The sequence below is a fragment of the Podarcis bocagei genome, assembly GCF_964188305.1.
Source record: "Podarcis bocagei genome assembly, chromosome: 10".
NCBI lineage: Eukaryota > Metazoa > Chordata > Lepidosauria > Squamata > Lacertidae > Podarcis > Podarcis bocagei.
Window position 1 is genome coordinate 16,219,937 of NC_138135.1, and position 22,919 is coordinate 16,242,855.

At 44.4% G+C, this 22,919-nt stretch overlaps 1 protein-coding gene across 2 annotated transcripts; it reads left to right on the forward strand.

Moving 5' to 3' along the window:
• Positions 1-108: 108 nt before the first annotated feature.
• Positions 109-22,597, forward strand: RECQL (RecQ like helicase; the record flags this gene model as incomplete). Of its 2 annotated transcripts, XM_081210050.1 has the most annotated exons (15): positions 109-209; positions 2,134-2,219; positions 10,751-10,945; positions 12,039-12,218; positions 12,604-12,710; positions 14,353-14,551; positions 15,025-15,191; positions 16,027-16,108; positions 16,277-16,425; positions 16,511-16,628; positions 16,711-16,849; positions 17,963-18,054; positions 18,926-19,142; positions 20,050-20,179; positions 21,953-22,597. In XM_081210050.1, the coding sequence occupies 14 exons, from the start codon at positions 2,201-2,203 to the stop codon at positions 22,133-22,135; spliced, it is 1,977 nt and encodes a 658-aa protein (XP_081066176.1). In that variant the 3' UTR covers positions 22,136-22,597. The 2 variants fall into 2 exon arrangements, with proteins under 2 accessions (XP_081066176.1, XP_081066175.1); XM_081210049.1 differs by lacking the exons at positions 109-209; positions 2,134-2,219 and having other exon boundaries at positions 10,726-10,945.
• Between the last annotated feature and the right edge of the window lie 322 nt (positions 22,598-22,919).

The following is a 22,919-nucleotide window of genomic DNA, read 5'->3' on the forward strand; positions in this document are numbered from 1 at the left end:
GTGGGAAGGGGCGGAGCGGGGCCGCCTCGGGCCAATCCGGAGAGACCGCGGCTCGCCGGCGATTGGGTTGGCTGCGCCGGAAGTGGGCGTTCGAGAAGGGAGGGAGTGGGCGGGGCGAAGGTGGAAGCCGGCAGGAGCTTCCGGAAAGGAGAGCACTCAGTGTCTTGAGGAGAAGGAGAGAGGCAGGAGTGCGGAATGCTTGTTCCTGGGTAGGTACATGCGGGCGGAGGGAGTCGCTGGGAAGGGCCGCGTCCTTATGGGTGGAGTGGTCTGAGGGAGGGGCGGAGCGCCTGCTCTGCCTGTGGAAGGTAGTAAGGCAGCTTCCTATGTTTCTAGCCTGGTGTTGTTTCTCTTCCCTTTCCATCCCGTTTCGCTTTCCATGGAATTGCAGGGTGGAAAGGGACCACGAGGGCCATCTAGTCCAGGAATATATATATTTTTTGCCCAGTGTGGGACTTGAACTCACGACCCTGAAATTAAGAGTCTCATGCTCTACTGACTGAGCTGTCGGTGTGCCTCGTGCCTCTTCTATTGTTGGTTTTTTTAAAAAAATATAGTATTTTTTATTAGTTTTCAATTACATTCCAATAATAGCCTCATTATAACAATACCAGTTTAATGCTGTATTGTTTTTAACACTCGATTGGGAGCCGCCCAGAGTGGCTGGGGAAACTTGGCCAGATGGGCGGGGTATAAATAAATAAATACATAAATTATAATAATAATAATTTATTATCACAATACCAAATTATTGTGTCTCTTCTATTGTTAAGCCTGTGGACGTGGGTTTCTTCTGTGTATTGGTGATACACGAGCCGCTTTAGGAGATGTTAGCTGGGCCTAAAGTGTTCCCTTCCATTGTAAAGAGGGCTAGAGGGAAGAAAGTGGAAAGAAACTCAGCCCAGTCCAGGAATTCGGAGGGCACCAGGTTAGCGAAGGCTGAGCCAGCAGGACAATTGATTCAAAACTGCCTGTGGGGATATGTTGGAAAACCGGGTGCTGGAAAGACTTTCGGTTTCATGAGTGGCGAGTTCTTATTAGGAAAGTATTTCACATATAGCAGGAATGGGGATCCTATGCCTCCTCTGATGTTTTTGCACCCCAATTCCCATCATCCCTAACATGTTCGCGCTCGGTGGGTGTGGTGGCCCCCTTGACAGTTGCCTGATGTCACCTGTCAATCATGTGACATCCCTGTCCCTGCAAACTCTGCTTTTTTGCCCAGGCAGCTTGAAATCAAAACACACTGAGGAGTAACAAATTTATTACGGGATAGGTTTCTCTATTTAATAATAATAAATAATTTATAGAATAAATAGTACAACAGGAGGTTTTATTATGCAGTCAAAGATGTAAAATAAATAGCAACGTAACATGAATAATGTACTAAATAACAAATTTATTAGTCTCTAAGATGTAGCAAGACACTCTTGTTCTTTTGTGTAAGAGGACAAGTCCTACATAAAACATGTCAATTAAAAAAAATCCTTGCTTAACTACGGGTCTCTATGTGTGATGCCCTCTAGTGGCTAAAATATATTCCATAAAGATAAGACAATTTTATATCTGTGGGCTAAGCAAATCCAAGTATAAATGGGCAAAAATAGTCGAAAGCAAAAATCTGCAAAAGGCACCTTGAAGGCATTTTGTCCCTGAGCTCAGGGCAGTATAAATTTTGCTCGTAATAAATTAAATTATGACTGACTGGCCCTAGATCATAAGCAATACAATCCGATGCATGTTGATACTCTAAGTTTAATGGGGCTTAACTCCAAGATAAGCATACATGGCATTGCAGACTCAATGGGTGAGTGGCAATTTGAACATGAGCCTATCCTATACCTACATAAGAAAAAAAATGTGACTATAGTCCATAGAAATGGGAGGTGGACAATAATGATATATTGAGTGTGGTTCCATATTGGAGTGGGAACTTAGCGTGGCTCTTTCTAGTACAGATGAAAGTGTTTATTTCTCTGTTTAAAGGCTGCATTTTCTGTTGCATGGCTGCTGTTACATCCCAAAGAGATTTATATGGTGCTAATGAGCACAGAGGTTCTGCAATAGAAGCTATTCTGCTTGCCTGCAGGCTTTCATAAAAGTAATAATATGCTTTCAAAATTACCTTTACAGAAAGAAAGTATTAGAAAATTGCTTTGGTCAATATTTTACCAAGTGAGGTGCCTTTCTAACTTTGAAGATGACAACAACACTGTCAGGTAACCAGATCTTTGGCTACAGTTTATTTGTTCCATTAGCAATAAACCTACCGTATTTTTCGCACCATAGGACGCACTTTTTCCCTCCTAAAAAGCAAGGGAAAATGTGTGTGCGTCCTATGGAGCGAATGCAGGCTTTCGCTGAAGCCTGGAGAGTGAGAGGGGTCGGTGCGCACCGACTCCTCTCGCTCTCCAGGCTTCAGGAAGCTATCTGCTAGCAGAGGGAGACCCAGCTCTCCCACCGCTAGCGGAGCGCTGCATTAATCCCGAAGCTTGGGGCGTGCGGAGCTCAGCACGCCCCAAGCTTCTGGGTGCCGGCAAGGTCTCCGCTAGCCCTGGGAGAGCCCCGCGACGTCGCACGGCTCTCCCAGGGCTAGCGGACCACTGCGCTAATCCCGAAGTTTGGGGCGTGCGGAGCTGAGCGCGCCCCAAGCTTCTGGGTGCCGGCAAGGTCTCCGCTAGCCCTGGGAGAGCCCCGCGACGTCGCGCGGCTCTCCCAGGGCTAGCGGACCACTGCGCTAATCCCGAAGCTTGGGGCGTGCGGAGCTCAGCACGCCCCAAGCTTCTGGGTGCCGGCAAGGTCTCCGCTAGCCCTGGGAGAGCCCCGCGACGTCGCGCGGCTCTCCCAGGGCTAGCGGACCACTGCGCTAATCCCGAAGCTTGGGGCGTGCGGAGCTCAGCACGCCCCAAGCTTCTGGGTGCCGGCAAGGTCTCCGCTAGCCCTGGGAGAGCCCCGCGACGTCGCGCGGCTCTCCCAGGGCTAGCGGACCACTGCGCTAATCCCGAAGCTTGGGGCGTGCGGAGCTCAGCACGCCCCAAGCTTCTGGGTGCCGGCAAGGTCTCCGCTAGCCCTGGGAGAGCCCCGCGACGTCGCGCGGCTCTCCCAGGGCTAGCGGACCACTGCGCTAATCCCGAAGTTTGGGGCGTGCGGAGCTGAGCGCGCCCCAAGCTTCTGGGTGCCGGCAAGGTCTCCGCTAGCCCTGGGAGAGCCCCGCGACGTCGCGCGGCTCTCCCAGGGCTAGCGGACCACTGCGCTAATCCCGAAGCTTGGGGCGTGCGGAGCTCAGCACGCCCCAAGCTTCTGGGTGCCGGCAAGGTCTCCGCTAGCCCTGGGAGAGCCCCGCGACGTCGCGCGGCTCTCCCAGGGCTAGCGGACCACTGCGCTAATCCCGAAGCTTGGGGCGTGCGGAGCTGAGCGCGCCCCAAGCTTCTGGGTGCTGGCAAGGTCTCCGCTAGCCCTGGGAGAGCCCCGCGACGTCGCGCGGCTCTCCCAGGGCTAGCGGACCACTGCGCTAATCCCGAAGTTTGGGGCGTGCGGAGCTGAGCGCGCCCCAAGCTTCTGGGTGCTGGCAAGGTCTCCGCTAGCCCTGGGAGAGCCCCGCGACGTCGCACGGCTCTCCCAGGGCTAGCGGACCACTGCGCTAATCCCGAAGCTTGGGGCGTGCGGAGCTCAGCGCGCCCTAAGCTTCTGGGTGCTGGCAAGGTCTCCGCTAGCCCTGGGAGAGCCCCGCGACGTCGCGGGGCTCTCCCAGGGCTAGCGGAGACCTTGCCGGCGCCCAGAAGCTTGGGGCACGCTGAGCTCCGCACGCCCCAAGCTTCGGGATTAGCGCTCCGCTAGCCGTGTCTAGGCTGCGGATAGCAGCCTGCTTCCCGGAGCGTCGGGCGCCCTGAAAGCAGAGCTCCCGGCGCTTTGGGAACACATCCGCAGCATGGGGACCCTTGCAGGAGCTCCCCGCAAGCTTCCCCACGCTGCGGATAGCAGCCTGCCGCCCGGCGGGTGGGGCACCCTGAAGCAGAGCGCCCCTCGCGCCAGGCATACATCCGCAGCGTGGGGAGCCCTGCAGCAGTTCCCCACAAGGCTCCCCAAGCTGCGGATAGCAGCCTGCCGCCCGGCGGGTAGGGCGCCCTGAAGCAGAGCGCCCCGCGCGCTAGGCAGACATCAGCCAGCCCCACAAGCTCGGGGGACAGCAGGGAGGCGCAGCGCCACTATCCCGCTGTTCCTCGACCTGGTTCGGTTTCCCTGACCTGCTTTTGGGGGGGAAATAAAGGGAAAATTTTTTTCCTTTATTTCCCCCCCAAAAAACTAGGCGCGTCCTATGGTCCGGTGCGTCCAATCGTGCGAAAAATACGGTATGTTGTTCCTCTGATATCCTCCCCCATTTATTTTCTGGATAGAACTTGTGTGCATGGGCCATTTTGCTTGTTGTTCTGGCTGTATAACAAATTGCTTGAATACGAAGGCAGTGCTTGGGGTACCTGGTAGTTTGAGATAAAGAGCTGGGCATGGAAGTTTCTAAGAGCTCAGGAGTTCAGCCCCATGTAGCATTATTCTCTTCAAAGGGAACCAGCCAAAGAAGACGCCCTCTCCTGATTTAGAGTAAGGTTTAAAGAAGAGTTCCTAATAGGAAGAGTAAAAAGGCTCTGCTAAACTCCTTTTGTTTTTTTTTTTTTATAAAATTTTTATTGGTTTTACAACATTTTTGAGAAAAACAAACAGACATTAAAAAAGACGAACATACACGTATAGTTTCAAACATATTTTCATAAACCTCCTTTCTAGGACTTCCCCATACCCCCCCTCTCTGCATCCCAATGTCCATAGTTCAACTAGCAACTCCCAATTATTACTTTCCAATCTCTATCATCTTAGTCCTCTCTTACACTCTGACCTTATGTCCCTGTACCCCTTTGTTTCTGGAAACTACGACATTTTAACATTCATTAAGTTTATAGTAATCCTTAAGATAGCTTTTAAATTTTCTCCATTCTTCTTCTACCGTCTCTTTTCGTTGGTCACGGATTCTGCCTGTCATCTCGGCCAATGTCATGTAGTCCATCACTTTCATCTGCCATTCTTCCAAAGTGGGTAGGTCTTGTGTCTTCCAGTACTTTGCGATGAGTATTCTTGCTGCTGTTGTGGCATACATGAAAAAAGCTCTATCTTTCTTTGTCACCAATTGGCCGACAATGCCCAAGAGGAAGGCCTCTGGCTTTTTAGAAAAAGTACATTTAAGTACCTTTTTCATTTCATTATAGATCATTTCCCAGAAGGCCTTAATCTTCGGGCATGTCCACCAAAGGTGATAAAAGGTACCTTCAGTCTCTTTACACTTCCAACATTTGTTATCGGGCAAATGATAAATTTTTGCCAGCTTGACTGGGGTCATGTACCACCTGTATACCATTTTCATGATGTTTTCCTTTAAGGCATTACATGCCGTAAATTTTATACCGGTGTTCCATAACCATTCCCAGTCAGCTGACATAATGTTATGTCCAACATCCTGAGCCCACTTAATCATAGCCGATTTAACTGTTTCATCCTGTGTGTTCCATTTCAACAACAAGTTGTACATTCTAGATAAATTCTTAGTATTGGGTTCTAACAGTTCGGTTTCTAATTTTGATTTTTCCACCTGGAAGCCGACTTTCCTGTCCTGTTTAAAAAATTCCATTATTTGGCGATATTGGAACCAATTTTCTACTTTATGCTTCAATTTCTCCTGACTTTGTAATTTGAACTTATCTCCATCCTGTTCTAAAATTTCCCAATACTTCGGCCATCCGACCTCCATATTGAGTTTTTTCACTGCTTTAGCCTCCACTGGTGACACCCATCTAGGGGTTTTGTTTTCCAATAGATCTTTATATCTTATCCAAACATTAAACAATGCTTTTCTGACAATGTGATTTTTGAAGGCACTGTTAACTTTATCATACCAAAGATATGCATGCCAACCAAAAGCGTTATTGAAACCTTCCAGATCCAAGATGTCTGTATTCTCGAGGAGCATCCATTCTTTGAGCCAGCAAAAAGCTGCTGCCTCATAATACAATTTTAGGTCCGGCAGGGCAAAACCCCCTCTTTCTTTAGCATCTGTCAATATTTTAAATTTAATTCGGGGCTTTTTGCCCTGCCAGACAAATTTCGAGATATCTTTGTGCCACCTCTTAAAACATTCCATCTTATCAATAATCTGCAAGGTCTGAAACAGAAATAACATTCTAGGCAATACATTCATTTTAATTACTGCAATTCGGCCTAACATTGACAGTTTCAAATTTGACCATATTTCTAAATCTTTTTTAATTTCTGACCAACATCTTTCATAATTGTCCTTATACAAATTCTGATTCTTGGATGTTAAATAAACCCCTAGATATTTGACCTTCTTGACCACAGTCAAACCTGTTTCCTCTTGAAATTTCTCCTTTTCCATATCTGTTAGGTTTTTCCCTAAAACTTTGGTTTTTTGCTTGTTCAACTTAAATCCAGCTACCTGGCCAAACTGTTGTATTATTTCTAATACCTTTTTCGTACTAGTGTTTGGCTCTTGCAAAGTCAATACTAGGTCATCTGCGAACGCTCTTAACTTGTAATGTTTAGCTCCGACCTGCACACCTTTAACCTGCTGGTCATTTCTTATCATATTCAGCAACACCTCCAGAACTGAAATAAAGAGTAATGGGGAAATCGGGCACCCCTGTCGTGTTCCTTTTTCTATCTTAAGCTCCTCAGTCACAACATTATTTACAATCAGTTTGGCTTTTTGTTCAGAGTATATTGCAGCCATACCATTCTCAAAACCCCGGCCTACCCCCATCCTATGAAGATTCTTCTTCATAAAGCTCCAAGAAATATTGTCGAAGGCTTTCTCCGCGTCCACAAAGATCAATACTGCTTTAGTGTTTATATTCACCTCTAGCTTTTCCAGAATGTCTATTACATTCCTTACATTGTCCGCCAGGTGTCTTTTAGGGAGAAAGCCTGCTTGGTCCTTATGAATCATCTCCATCAAAACTCTTTTGAGTCTTTTTGCCAAAATGTCTGCAAAAATTTTGTAATCCACATTGAGCAATGATATTGGGCGGTAGTTCTTGAGTTGGGTCTTTTCAGTCTCTGACTTTGGTATGAGTGAAATATATGCCTCTTTCCACGATTCAGGTGCCCTTTTTCCTTCAAGGATCTCATTACAAACTTCTCTTAATGGTTGAGTCAACCATTCCTTCAACGATTTGTAGTATCTGGAAGTCAGTCCATCTGGTCCCGGAGATTTGCCCAGTTGCATATTCTGAATGGCAGCCTCTATCTCTTGTTCTGAGATTCTCTGGTTCAAGTCCATCTTACTTTGATGAGAGATATTTTGTAGTCCATATTTTCCAAGGAATTTGTCTATATCTTCTTCATTTTGCGGGCCTTGAGTGTAGAGTTTTTTAAAATAACTTAAAAAGCAATTTCTAATTTCATTGGGTTTAGATATATTCTTTCCATCCACCTCCAGGCTTGTAACTGTATTTAGTTTCTGCCTTTTCTTGAGTTGCCATGCCAAAAGTTTGCCACATTTATTTGCTGATTCAAAAGTCTTTTGCTTCATTTGCCTTATCTTCCATTCAATCTCTTGGTTCATCAATTCCATATATTGTGTTTGATATAGTTTGATCTCTCTTAGGATGTCCTGAGACTTTGGTTTTGTTCTTAATTTCCTCTCTCCTTCTTTTATCATTTCCAGAATCTTCTCTTTTTTCTCATTTTGTTTTCTCCTCTTTATTGAGTTTTGTTGAATCAAAAATCCTCTCATCACCGCTTTACTTGCGTCCCAGATCACTCTTTTCTCCACGTCGGTCCTCAAATTTATTTCAAAATAGTCTTTTAAAGTCTTTTGAGCCTTCATGAGAATCTCCTTATCTCGAAAGAGGGTGTCATTCATTCTCCATCTAAATTGACCAGTTATTGTGAGTTTCATCTCCATCTTCACGGCGTTATGGTCGGAGCAAGTTTTTGGGCAGATTTCCACTTTCTTAATCTTTGGGGCCATTCCACTAGTAACCCAGATTTGGTCAATTCTGGTCCAGGTCATCATTGCTTGGGAGAAAAAGGTTCCCTCTCTCTCCAGAGGGTTCCTTGTTCTCCAAATATCTATCAAGTCCATATTTTCAGTCATTTCAAAGAAAGTCTTAGGGAGTCTCCCTTCTTTGGTGACTGTAAGTCTTTGTGCCTTATCCATATTAGTGGAGACCACGCCATTCATGTCTCCCATAATTATCATATTGTATTCCAAATAGTCCATCAAAGTTTCATGAAGTCTCTTAAAGAAGTCGGATTTGCCCTCATTTGGTGCATAAATTCCAACAACTAAGAATTTTTCTCCTTGTACTTGTATCTCCACAGCCAGGTATCTCCCTTGTTCATCTTTGAATATCATTTTTGGAGCCCATTTCTCCTTCACATATATTACAACTCCTCTCTTCTTAACTTTGTCTGATGAAATAAATTCTTGTCCTAGCCTTTTATTTGAAAGTAATCTCCTGTGGGCTCTGGTTATGTGAGTTTCTTGTAAGCATATCAAGTCCAATTGTTCTCTATTCAATATATGAAATACTTGTCTTCTCTTCAAAGGCCCATTGAGCCCATTACAATTCCAACTAAGGAATTGCAGAGCCATCTTGTTATTTTCTTAAGGCTCCTCCAACAGCTCCAAGTTGTTGCTCTTCTTCTGATGGTAGTGGTTTTTGTCCAAACGGGAGATTCAGGATGTCCAGTGCTCTCCTCTGTTCTGCAAGTACGTCCACAGTCCCCTTCTGTAAGTCCTCCTGGTATCTTGCCAAAAATTTGTCTTTATCTTGAATTGTCTTTATTTTCACTTTCTTTGCCTTGTAGTCAAATGACAGTCCTTGTGGAAACTCCCACCTAAAGCGAATAGTGTTCTTCTTTAGCAAGAGAACCAAGTCCTTGTAAAAGTTTCTTAAATCCAAAATGTATTTTGGGATGTCTTTGAAGATCTGTACAGCTGAATTTCCAATTTGCAGGGCCTTTTCAAAGTGTAATCCTAATATTTTGTCTCTTTCCTCCTTGGATCTAAGTGTAATCAGACAGTCTCTCGGTGTCTTTCTGTCTTGCTTTTTACCCAATCTGAAGGCAGTCGTAATTTTGAACTCGTCTTCCTCAAGGTCCCAGCAGCCCGCAAACTCCCGTGTCAAATATTCCACAAGGTTGTCTCTTTCATTCTCCGGAATCAGTCTTAATTTTAAATTCCTCTCTTTCCTCTGTAACTCCCACAAGGCCAAAGTTGCATCATGCTCATAGACCTTCTTGGCAAGTGGCTCTAACTTCTCCTGTGTCTCTCCGGCAGTGGCTTTGGCCTCCTCGGCAATTTGGCGCGTGGTGGCGTTCTCCTCTACCAATTTATTTATAGATTCTGTATTCTGGTTTAATCTTGCTGATATTTCTGTTAATTTTTGTGTGTTCTCTGAAGTCTGTTTTGTCAAAGACTCCAGGGTTTGGTTTATCTTGAGCAGGGCCTCTGTCACAGCTTCCATAGAAACGGCTGCTCCTTTGTCTTGACCTGTTGTTCCTGCTGATCCGGCTGTTGCGCCTGAGATTGAGCCTCTTTTCTTTGCCTGTTGCAGCTGCAACTGTTGTTGTTGTTGTTGTTGCTTGATCTTGGCTCTTGTGACTATCTCTTCTTGTGGGCCACTCATGTCAAGGTCAATTCCCACGGGATTTGTTCTCCCTTGGAAAATTCCACTGTCTTAAGCCGTGCCGAACTTTACTTTATCCTCTAGAGGGAGCAAATCAAAATGGCCATAGAGCAAAATTTCCAAATACCAAAACAAAGGAGACAGTCCAAAAAGTAAGAAAAAGGGAGATTAGCACAGTCAAAGTCAATGTTACTAAATACTTATAACTTCAAATTGCCACAGTTGCCCAATTTATACTGTTTCTTCTTATAATATGCAATAGTCAGGCAGTATGGAAACTTTGTATCAAAGTATCACTTCACAGGGAAAAGTCAGTTCAGTGTATTAAGAAGGCAGACCGTTTCGTACTTTCAAACAGATGAGACAGCAGAGGTTTTTTTCCTCCAAATAAATCATGCAGTTAATGGTCAGATTCACCTCCCCTCTGCCCTGCTTGCTAGAGGGGAGATCAAAGGTTTAAATGTCCGGTTTAGCTGATCAAAAGACGGATTTAAACGGATGCAGGTTTAGAGCTCCGTTGCTTTCGCTTTCATGCAGTCGGGGGGAGGCAGACTTCCTTTGTTTAAATCTCCCCCGTTTTTAGCCCAATTTTTAAAATTGAAAGAGTCCCGGTTATTTTTCAGTTCTTACTCACGGGGAATCGGTTCGAATTTTCTTTTCAGGAAGGAATCGGCGCTCTCCGCTTATGGCGACGCGGCTTCACTTCGCAGGCTGGGTAGCGACTCTCAGCACCGCGCTCACTCCCGATGTCGATCCGTAGCCTTTAAAAAGGCTCTTTCACGGTACCGGGGGGCGCGAAGGTGCCCACCGAGTCTCCTTGTTCTCAGGCTTCAGCGCCTGGGATTTTAGGGGTCCCCCGCTTGCCGTAGCGGGTAAGACCCGAACTTGCGAAGCAGTCCTTCTCCGGAGCTCGGAGCTAGGACCGCCATTAAGCGCTGGCACCGACCGGAAGTCTCTCTGCTAAACTCCTTTTGAGTCCTGGGTTGGGTTAATGTGGCCTAGCACAAGATAACAAACATATGTTAGAATGCATGGCAATCTTTCTACCTTAGTGCTGGAAGAGGAATTGGCATCTGTTGACAGTGAACTGCAGGCTCTGGAGATCCAGGTACAAGAACTTCTTGAACATCAGCAGGAGCTCATTCAGAAAAAGACAGTGCTAAAGAAGAAAATAAAACAGTTTTCTGACACAGAGAGCGGGAGCAGCAAAGATACTGAATCAGCAGCAGAAGACTGGAACAAGGAAGGTCGGCACTTACTATTTTTAAATTCTTGGGCTGTCACAAAAACTGTTGTCGAACAGTTCAAAACATTACTGTTGCTTGCTGTTAAAATAGCATGAGATGTGACTTTGCAGAAAGGTAGTTTCTTGTACAGTGGTGCCCCGCAAGACGAATGCCTCGCAAGACGAAAAACTCGCTAGACGAAAGGGTTTTTCGGTTTTGCATTGCTTCGCTAGACAAATTTCCCTATGGGCTTGCTTCGCAAGACGAAAACGTCTTGCGCTTTTTTCTTAAAGCCGCTTGAAGAGGCGCAGTTGCGACGGACCGTGCTTCGCAAGACGAAAAACATCGCAAGACGAAAAGACTCGCGGAACGAATTATTTTCGTCTTGCGAGGCACCACTGTAGCTTATTTTGAAGGGGTGTGTGTGTAAAGATGTTTTTCATCATTATTATTATTTTTAAAAGGAGCATCTGTTAAATGAGATAAAAGCATTAAGGTTGCCACGGCTGCCAGAATAAATATTCTACAGATACCATGACTTCATCTTCATTGCTTCACTTAAGTTTGCAAATTCTTTCCCAGTACACCTACCTACCATAATTTCGTTTGGCCCACAAATGGCCAATGGAAAGCCTTCCACTCAGCCATGCTCTTGGCTTTTAGCAGGTCTCTTCATATTTGTCTTCGGGATGGTGGTTACACTGACATAAATGTATGCCTCCTGTATTTTCCCTCCACTTCCCAAGAAAGGTTTAGCCTGCTGGTCTTAGGGTTCCTAGTATTCACTCCCAAATGAGCATTTGAATTGCAAGGGGAAGACAGAAATCAGATCCCAGGTAACTCAGGCTGCATTCCTACACACACTTACCTGGGAGTAAGTCACATTGAACTCAGTGGGACTAACTTCTGAATAGACATAGGCTCATTTGTTGTTCGCCACAGACCTATGTACACTCACACAGGCAACGCTTACAATTTAGGGGATTAAAGTCAACTTGGAAGACAATGTTCACTATTATACCTTGGTGGTGGGAGGGAATCCCTTAACGCTTTCTGTGTTCAAATGAACTCCAGTGTTGTTTTTAAATGTATGACTGCTATTTCATTTTCACAGATTTTTCATGGTCTGCAAACATCAGAGATGCTTTACAAAATAACTTTAAGCTTCAAAAATTTAGGCCTTTGCAATTGGAAACAATCAATGTTACAATGGGCGGAAGGGATGTATTCCTTGTCATGCCTACTGGAGGGGGAAAGAGTCTGTGTTACCAGCTGCCAGCAGTATGTTCTGACGGTATGTACTTGTACTTATAGGCAAAATGGCATTAGTTAAAGTTGTTCAACTTGGGCTACATGAGGAGGGGTTATTTGCAAGAGCAAACCATGGTTAAGGCATGGTTAAGTTTCCCTACATTTCTTGTCCTATCTGCTTGCCAAGGTGCCTAGTCCCGCAAATGACATCCTTTGAGGCTGAGAGCTTAGCTTTTCAAGCTAAATTGTGGTTTTACTGTATATTTGTAAGCGATAACAGATCGTGGTTAGTACTAATCGTGGCCTCAACATGACTGAAGCTAGACGTATCTGCCATTAGAGGTGTGTGTGCAGAATCCTGCCATTTGACATGTGCTGAAACAGAACTTTTTCGGTGACTTGAGACGAGGGGTTATTTTTCATTTCAGGCTTCACACTTGTGATTTGTCCTCTGATCTCACTAATGGAAGACCAGCTAATGATGTTGGAGCAGCTGGAAGTTTCTGCGACTTTACTAAACGCCTCAAGCAGTAAGGTATGGCTGGCTGCCCAGCAAGGTGGCTGGCTGCCAAACATGGGCATCAGTCTTTGTCATCCGAGAGAAATGCTGACATGCTTACCCCATATATTAAAAGCTGCGGCCACAAGTCACTGATGGCCCTTCTGCTTATTCGTATGACTTGTTCAAGTTGCATGTGAAAGGGCAAAAATTCTCCGAAAAAGAATGTTCATGAAAGCCCTCTCTAGAATGTTGATATTGAAGGGGTTCAGTTCACCTGTTGTTCACCTGTCTCAGTGGGGTTGGGTTCCGTGCTTAATTTCTGGAATGGGATTTGCTGTCCTGAAAGGTTAACTTTTGACTTAGAAGGCGACTTGCTTCCCCCATTATCCCAGGTATATGGAGCCATGCGATAGGAACTCATTGAGGGCATTCTGCCTGTCTGCACTAAAGCTTTACAGTCTGGATTGGCTATAGCTAGTTTGTGTCTGAATCTTAGATAAACCTCCTTTAAGGCGTCATTCTGATTAGAGCAGGTCAGCCCAGGAATGAAAGCCAATGGGGACATAATTGAACTTGAGGCTAGGTGTATTTGATTAAGTTACATGGTTCAAAAATCTTTTTAAAATAAAAAAACCCTATATTCATCATTTGGTGCACCATGGTCACAGGTGGTTTTTGAATCTCAGTTTGACAAACGACTGGTGCTTAGATAGACCAATTTTGTGGGTTTTGATAGGGCAGAACTGGAAGTTGTTTGCATTACATTTTCTGAAGATGCATAGACATGCATTCCACATGTTCCTCAGCTGATGAAATTGATCATAGCTTGGGAACATACGGTTTTCACTTTCATAATATGAACAAGTCAGGAGCTTTCTTGATGACTGTAAGGCAGTGAACTTTACTTAAAGCTAGGGTACTTGCTCTGAGTGTTTATGAAAAGTTTTCCTGCCCTTAGCAGAGGTTGTCTGCTGAGATGTGATTCTAGATTTACATACTTGTAGAATTTGTATCACACCCTTCGTTGCCAGGTGATCTCTGGGTGGGTTGCAACAATAAAGACATACCAAATAATGCACCAGTAAGCTTTAAAACCAAATAAGCAGCGTATCTCTGTACAATTCACATTATCTGTTCTTCCTTGGTGCAAACCAAGTGCAGGACTGATACAAGTCTTTGAGTTGTCAAGAGAAGTTATCTTATCACTTTGCAAGTGGTACTTAAGAAAGGAAACCGCTGTTTTCACTTTTCTTAAGATCTTGTTTAAATGGAATGAGGATTTGTCATGGCGGTCACTCAGCTTCTTTATTACTGGCATATGTTGCCATCTTGTTCTTGCTTCTTCCTGCACAATTCCATAAAGCAGCCCTCCTCCTTCCGACTCAGGCTGATTTGACCCATAAAAAGCAGAGTTGTTAGCTGCCCCTAAAGTTTTGTGATGAAATAATAATGATTTCTATACCGCCTTTCATCCGAGGCTAACGGCAGTTTACAACATAAAAATACGTAATATAGTAACAAACAAAAACAATACCCCACAGTTTAAATGGCCACAGATTTTTATAATTAGGCAAAGGCCTGGGAGATTAGAGAAGCGGTTGTTGGTTATTAGTCTGCGTTGCCATTTTGATGCTCCTGGTATCTGTGGCAAGCACACTTTTTTCTTCCCAAATAGGAACACGTGAAGTGGGTTCATGCTGAAATGCTGTCCCGCAGTTCGCAACTGAAACTCATTTACGTGACCCCAGAGAAGATTGCGAAAAGCAAGATGTTTATGTCAAAGCTGGAAAAAGCTTACCAAGCAGGAAGGCTTACGCGCATTGCAGTGGATGAGGTTCACTGCTGCAGCCAGTGGGGACATGACTTCAGGCCTGGTATGTCTGTCTAGAAGGAATTCCATGTTACCAGGAAGAGCTTTGACTCTTCTCCACTAGAAACTATTAAGCCTCATTGCTCTTCTCACTTCATTTTTTTAGTTGCATTGATCAGTTCCCTGTGCCCAAGGTTCTTTCTCTCTCCCTGGACCACATCTATCACTCTGCTTCAGTATCCTGCCACATGGAAATATTGGTGGTGGTGGTGAAACTGCTTTTCAGAGAAACACATCAGCCATTACTTTTTGTTGTTTTTAAAAGGGATTTTTTTAAAAAAAAGTGTTGTTGTTTTTTTTTAAAAAAAGGGTGATTGATTTTTGCAGTGTTGAGATTTGCCTAGTTCATAACTGCAGAATGATTTTGTCACTTACAAATAGCTTAAGCAGAGCTAGACAGAATATAGTGGCAGCAAATATTGGGGGTTTTATTTATATATTTAAATTCCTGCTTTTTTGTCTTCCACTTCTGTTCAGATTACAAGCTGCTTGGTATCTTAAAGCGGCAATTTCCTAATGCTCCATTGATTGGGTTGACAGCGACTGCAACAAGCCACGTTCTGCATGATGCTCAGAAAATTCTTTGCGTTCAGAAGTGCATCACTTTCACCGCATCATTTAATCGGCCCAACCTATATTATGAGGTATCCCTGTTGAGTCTGTTCTTGCCTTTGGGAAGATAGCCTTTTCTAGGAATATTTGAGAAGCTCGCTAAGAAACCAAACATGGATGTGTAGGATTTAAGCTGGTTTCATCACATTCATAGAGAGTTTTAGTTTAACTCCACCATTCTTGTACTGGTGGAGTCATGAATTCTGGATAATTTCACACCTATCGCACTAGACTATCTCATCTCATAATTTCACACCTATCGCACTAGACTATCTATTTATAAACTTTCATTCTTACAGTTGTTTACTTTTGTTGTAAGTCATGTTGGGCACATGCATGCTTTTCTGCAAAACTTACAATTCAATTTCTTAAATACTACTGTAATGTTGGGAATTGAAAGGCAGAGTCTTCAATGACGTGTTGCTTTTCAGAAGTGTATATAAATATGGATCTGGGTGCATTGTAGCAAAATAACTCAGTCCATCCCCGCATAGCCTGAATATAATATGGAAATAGGCAGATTTGCTCAGATCACTTATTTGCTTCCAGGACCAGATGAGCTAAGAACTTGGACTTCCTAGTTGAGACCTTCTTTAACAAAGAAAACAAGGGGTAGAGATGTGGCCACCCAGATATTGCTCCCATCATCCTAGGACATTGGTCATGCTGACAAGGGCTGTTGGGAGATGGGATTTGATGTTTGCAGAACACTGAGTTAAGGTGGTCTCAACCAATCATAGCAGGGAGTGTTTCTATTCCAAAAATGTACACAAGGCTAAAATCACTTAGCAGTTTTCTGAAGAGACGGAAAATTTAATTTGTATATGTGTGCTATTGAATGCCTGTTTCTCAAAATATGCATTTTAGGTTCGACAAAAGCCATCAGCTGCTCAGAATTTCATTGAGGACATAGTTAAACTCATCAACGGAAGATACAAAGGCCTTTCAGGTGAACTTTGTAATGAAAAAGAGTGCTGACTTCTTAAAGCACGGTAGCATCTGTAGGAGACCACTCCTTGTAAGGTAGCGCTCCCAAGTCTTCCCAAGCCCTGCTTAAGTACTGCATAGCTTGGAACCCATTTGTTGATTTCATCGGTATAAAATTATTTTGATACAGGAATTATCTACTGCTTTTCCCAGAAGGATGCTGAACAGGTTACTATGAATTTACAGAAGCTGGGGATTAAGGCAGGTGCCTACCATGCCAACATGGAACCCAAAGATAAGAGCAGAGTTCACAAGCGATGGTCTGCCAACGACATTCAGGTGAGCTGTGCGGGAACTCCATCACTTCCTCCATTCAACTTGCATCCCTCATGTCCTGATGATCCTCATTGCCTTTGGGTTTCAGGTGGTAGTGGCCACCGTTGCCTTTGGCATGGGAATCGACAAGCCAGACGTGAGGTTTGTAATACACCATTCAATGAGCAAATCCATGGAGAACTATTACCAAGAAAGCGGGCGTGCAGGTATGCTCAACGGAGAAGAGATTCTAGGTAGATGCTTCTGATGGGGGGAAAGAAAAATCTGCTTCTTAATATTTCCTTCTAGGTCGGGATGACCAGAAAGCCGACTGCATCTTATATTACGGTTTTGGGGACATATTCAGAATCAGCACAATGGTGGTGATGGAAAACGTAGGGCAACAAAAATTGTACGACATGGTTTCATATTGCCACAACATGAGCAGGCAAGTGGTTTGGTCTGATGTTGTCCTTTTTTTGTTTTAAGCTACTTTTCCCCTTGAGTTTACTGTAAAATGCAGTGTTGGCCAGGATGTTGAAGTTAGTATCTGAAAATACCAAGCCTCCAAATATATTATTTACTGTGAAAAATTTTTTAAGGAAAGCAGGGTTGTGCAGTTGGTCACTTTTGCCCTGTGAGGCATCCTATGCTCTTTTGCTGTCTGCCAGTATGTTGATATTTATATATATATATATATATATCTTTAATTCTCAGCGGTCCAACAGAGTCTTAAGTGGTTGCAGAAATAACTTTTGCTATTGAATGTTTTGTGCTACCAGACTATGCTGCCTTGGGTAGGAAGAGCAGGATATAAATTTAATAAATAAAATGTTAATCTCATCTCTGTTTTGTTTTTGTTTTTTAAAACCCAAAAGTTAAATGCCAAGCACCATGTTTTCCCAGGTCAACAAGGTCAAGCCCAGACCTATAGATGCCTGCCGCTGAGACTGGCTCCTTATTTGCAAAAACATGGTATTCAGAGTGCCAATGCTACATTTGCATCAGAACTGCCAGTATTTTGAGAAAATCCAAACTCGATAGCAAGGAAACCTAATTTTTCCAGGGTGACAGGTTTCTTCAATTCAGAAAATACCCACCATGTTCGCTTTTCATATTTTAGTAACTGCAGAAATATCTCGGACATTTAAAAGAAATGATTACAGGCTTGCATGGGTTGTATCCATGTGTCCGTTTACACTGTTGTTTCTCTCTGTAATCTCATATTAAGGGCCGCGCACAGAAAATTGGAATCTATTTCTCATGTGTCAAATAGTTCCTCTCCACCTCAGAAATCTGTATATTTCAAGTGCACACTTAATGTCTGTAGTGAATTTAAATTGCTGAAAGGCATTGAGTACCAGAGAAATTAAGCTCCTATTCAAATTAATAGACTTTAATTTCAGTGAGACTTGTTTATCCCACATTCTTCCATCCATTCAGTTATTGAATACAACACATGCCTTACTTGCAATGTTTACTCTGCCCATTCTCTTATAGCCTTTCCATAGGAGCCACATGCATTGGGTTGCATCCTAACCTCAGGTATTTGTACTTGCAGATGTCGCCGAGTTCTCATAGCACATCACTTTGACGAGGCCTGGGACTCCGCCAACTGCAACAAAATGTGTGATAACTGCTGCCGAGAAGAGCGTAAGTAAAAAAGATTTCAAACCTGGAAGGTTTGAAATAAACCAGACTGGCTCCCTCTTAGCGCAGCTCACTCCCAAGTGCATTGCAAGGATTTGTGTTCTCCTGCGCCAGCTGCGCTGAGGAAGGCAATCGCTTTCTTGAGCATAAGCTGCCCATGACTGGCTATTGTTGCAGAACAGCAAGTGCCCTTTTCTTCAGCCCCATTGGCTTGCGTCAGGCCACACCCACATGGGTGGGACTTGGTCTCACTCCAAGGAACAACTTGTACAGCTCTGTTATTACAGTTCAGTTACAACTTTCCTTTAACGTGCATGCCAGCGATTTCTCCAAAATGTTGGTTGGCCCAAGGAAGGCAAGTGTACCATGCTGAAGAGAGCCGCATACTTTGTACAGTCATACCTTGGTTCTCAAACGCCTTAGTACTCACAAGTTTTGGCTCCTGAACGCTGCAAACCTGGAAGTAAGTGTTCCGGTTTGCGAACGTTTTTCGGAAGCCGAACGTCCGACGCAGCTTCCGCTTGACTGCAGGAAAATCCTGCAGCCAATCGGAAGCCGCGCCTTGGTTTTGAACTGTTTCGGGAGTCAAATGGACTTCTGGAATGGATTAAGTTCGAGAACCAAGGTACCACGGTAACGCCCATGCTTTTTGTTCCCTTTAGCTTGGCTTCACCATTCACTGAGAAAGCTTTGCTAATGGCAGTAGGTACTCGCATCCTCCAGCTATGGGTTGAGAGGTTCAGAGCTGGAGGTTTTTCATATGTGGAAGCCTGCCTGGGATAGGTTGAATTTGATGCCTGTTTTGGTTCCTCCAATTCCTGCAGCTAACATTTTGTGGTTTTTTCCATCTCTCCCCCTACCTGGTGACGCTTAGCATTTGAGAAGATGGATGTGACAGGGCACTGCCGGGATCTTGTCAGTATTTTAAAGCAAGTGGACCAAATGAGAGAGAAATTCACTCCTCTGAAGCTGATTGATGCCTGGTTAGGGAAGGGTTTGTCAAAACTGGGAGTAGATGTTGTTTCTCCCAAGCTTCCCCGTGATACACTGGAGAGAATTGTTGCCCATTTGATACTGCAGCAGTACCTGAAGTAAGTATTGAAACAAGAAGCCTATTTGCATACCTCCATGCCTTATATACCCCCCCCCCCGAATTTTATTACAGCTAACCTGTGGCCCTATAGATTTCATTGGGCTCCAACACCCACCGGTCCTAACCAACATAGCCAATTGCTAGGAATGGCAGGATTTGTAGTTCCAGCAACATCTGGTGGGGCAAAGGTTAGCCCGCTCTGTTGCGTTAGCTAAGTGTTAACACTGCAAATTCAAAGGAGAAGATTTTATGTGGCGCTAGGCTTAGCAATAGACCCCAAAATATGGTGGATGCTCCTGTTAGTATCTCAGCTTACAGTCAGAGGTAACTGGCCTCCCCCAGGCAATTAAGCTGGATACTTGATGACCTCTCCGCTGCGTCTCCCGGCAGGCAAGGTCATAATCCCGGTGATTCTCTTCATCAATCAGACGTGAAGAACACACCCTCTGCTACTTTGTTTCTCTCCCTCCCTGCATTGTCCCCAGGGAGGGGAAATGAGACAGACAGGAGTCCTATTTACATGTTTTATTCCTGTCATTCAGCAGTACATAGAAATGCGACTGCACCCTTCAGTCTCCATCAGAAGAGTCACACTCAACCCCTGTACTTCCAGCACAGGTCACATGACACACTGAGCTAACATCCGGTGCTCAGTACAGAGAATAGGCTCCACCTTTTCCCTAGCAGTACATCTGCAAACCACAACATCCTGTTTTGCATTCCAGCCATCTGGAGCTGGCTTTTGCCTTGGTGCTTTTTCCTGACATCTCCCCCATCCCATTTCTAAAGCCAAAGATCCATAAAACATGAGCCTCATTTCTGCTGTGCTTCAGTCAAGTATTCCCCACCCTTTTTAAATTACTCTCCTCTCCCCTTTTCATACGCAAAGGCTTAATTTCTTTCAGGGAAGACTTCAGCTTCACAGCATTTGCTACAATATCCTACGTGAAGATAGGACCCAGAGCTGATCTTCTGAGAAACAAGACTCATGTTATCACGATGCCAGTGGTAATGAGCAAAAACAGTATTGCTAAGGTATTGTTATTATTATTATACCTGCTATTTTTCTAGGTTTAATACTGTGTTAGGCATCTAATAACAGTAGCTTTGTCTTTACATGCTCATCCCCTTTTCTAATCTTCATAGGAACTTGTTTCGTGTGTGTTAGCAAGTGACACAAATCACAGAGACACAAATTAGAGCTTTAAAAGCTTTCTGTCCAAAAGAATTCTGAGCAGGCAGAACAGTGTTTTTGTTAATGCTGACCCCCCTCCCCCATGCAAGGGGGTCAAACTATAGTTGAACGTTCCACAATAACAAAAAATACGGTTTGTTGCTATGGCTGAAATTTTTATTTCAGCAGTGACATTATGGACTTTACATAGTCTGTTTTGTTGTTGTTCTTTGTTGTTGTTTTTTATACCCACCTAGATCACTGTAAGGGACGCGGGTGGTGCTGTGGGTTAAACCACAGAGCCTAGGACTTGCCAATCAGAAGGTCGGCGGTTCGAATCCCCGCGACGGGGTGAGCTCCCATTGCTCGGTCCCTGCTCCTGCCAACCTAGCAGTTTGAAAGCACGTCAAAGTGCAAGTAGATAAATAGGTGCTGCTCCAGCAGGAAGGAAAAAAGCATTTTTGTGCGCTGCTCTGGTTTGCCAGAAGCCGCTTAGTCATGCTGGCCACATGACCTGGAAGCTGTACGCCGGCTCCCTTGGCCAGTAAAGTGAGATGAGTGCCGCGACTCCAGAGTCAGCCACGACTGGACCTAATGGTCAGGGGTCCCTTAACCTTTAGATCACTGTACTCGTTCCACTCACCGTTTGTTGAGTTTACTTGTGTGTGATTGTGTGTGTGCTCTGTGCAGATAACTGAGTGCACTACATGAATGAGCAGTATAGTTGCTGTGAAACTATGTGGTGTCCACGCTCCAACGTGGCACTGCTCGCAGAGCCCTGTTCTACCAAAGCGAAGCCATCAGGAGAAGTAGGAGAAGCGTCAGGAGATGATAGGTGGAAAACAGACTGGTAGAGCTTCATCAGTGCTAGGATGCCTAAAGCCAAGGGAGATTAATAGCAGGGCTCTCAGGACCCTGGAGAAGCCCCAGGAGAGCCGACAACCAAGGAGCCTGATGTACTCCCCACTTGCCCCTTCCTCAGTTGTTCAAGTGAACATTGATGAGTGGGGAGGGGCAATAACCTGTGGCTGCTGCTGCGGTGTACATCCTGTGTGGGCAAGTGTGTAAACTGGGATGTTAAACCCAAGAGCAGTCAAGTACAACATTCCTAGCGTGAACATGTTTACACATGGGAAGGAATGTTTGTCCAGCCAACAGATAAACTTCCTGTTTCCTTCTGGGCTGGGACAGACTTCCTCTGCATGTGACTAGAAGTGAGCGTGGCCTCATCTGCACAGGTAAAAAAAGCATAGGACTGGCCACCATCTCTCTCTCTATGACTACTTTCATCGAAGAAGCAACATCTGCTTAGCCAAAGATGCTCTCTTGGCTTCCAGCCAAGAGAATGTTGGGGAATGTTACTCTGCTAAATTGTGAACTTGTTTACACAAGTTGGAAAGGCTATAATCAAACAATCTATCCGCTCCTGCATCCCTGAACATTCCCACATAAACTTGGCAACACCCACTTTTGTGCAGACCCCCAATGTCCAAGGACAGATGACCTTGCCGACCCCACCCCAAATTAGCCGCTCCTGCAATACTGGAAGAGATAATGGGGGAAGAAGTAAAATTTCTACATCTAGTTTGAAGTCAAAGAGCATGCGTGCTAACAAAAATTGTTTTGATTGTCAGGTCAAATCTCCATTATCCAGCCGAGGAAGCTCATCCGGAAAGAAAACGGATGTTGCACGTAAAAAAAGGGGAAGTGAACATAAACCGCCTCATTCAGAGAAACACATCCAAGCAAAAAAGATTAAAATGGAAGAGGAAGAGGATGACGACGATGACGACTTGCTGTTCATCGATGATTCCTAGAGTATTTTGTTTGTATGTTACTTTTCAACTTCAGAATAAATTGGGAGTTGGAAGGAATGCCAAGCAAGCGACGGGGCTGGAGAAGGGCAGGATTTGCCTCCAAGGCTGCTAGGCCCTCACTCATCACATCGCCAGGCTTCTGGCATTGTGCTGGTTTTCCTAGGTCTCCCTTATCCTAGCCCTTGTTTTGGATTATAACACAAGCGTGATGGCTGGCTGGGCAGGGAGGTAATGGGTAGGACTCTTGCTTCCACCAGAAATATAAGGCAATATGACTTCGTTCTTAAAATCCATTATGTAACCTTCTTAAATTGCCTTGAATATCCTTTTCTGGGTCAGGATGTAAATAATACACATTCACCATAATTCATGGTATTTGTAAGGACTAAGATATTGCATGACTTTGCATACTCAGAAATGTTGTATATATGCTATGTATTAAAATGTTTTTTGTCCCACAAAGTTAGTTGTGCCTCTCCTGCTGTGATATGTGTGGACCAGCTTGATGGCTGGAGTGCCCACCTTAAAATTGTGGTTTTATTATTCTAATATTCTAAAAAAAGCTCAACAACTTCAATCCTGAAAAAAACTTTGGTCAGCCTTCACTTCATCAAATGGCCCTCTTTGAAAAAAGTTTGGACACCACTGTGTTTGTAACGTTATGGAACCCCCTAAGCTTCACTGCACTCTTCAGCACTAGCTAAAAACATTCTTGTTCAGGCAAGGGTACCATGATATTTAGTATTTTAGCTTTTGTACGTTTTAAAGTATGGTTGTGATTTTT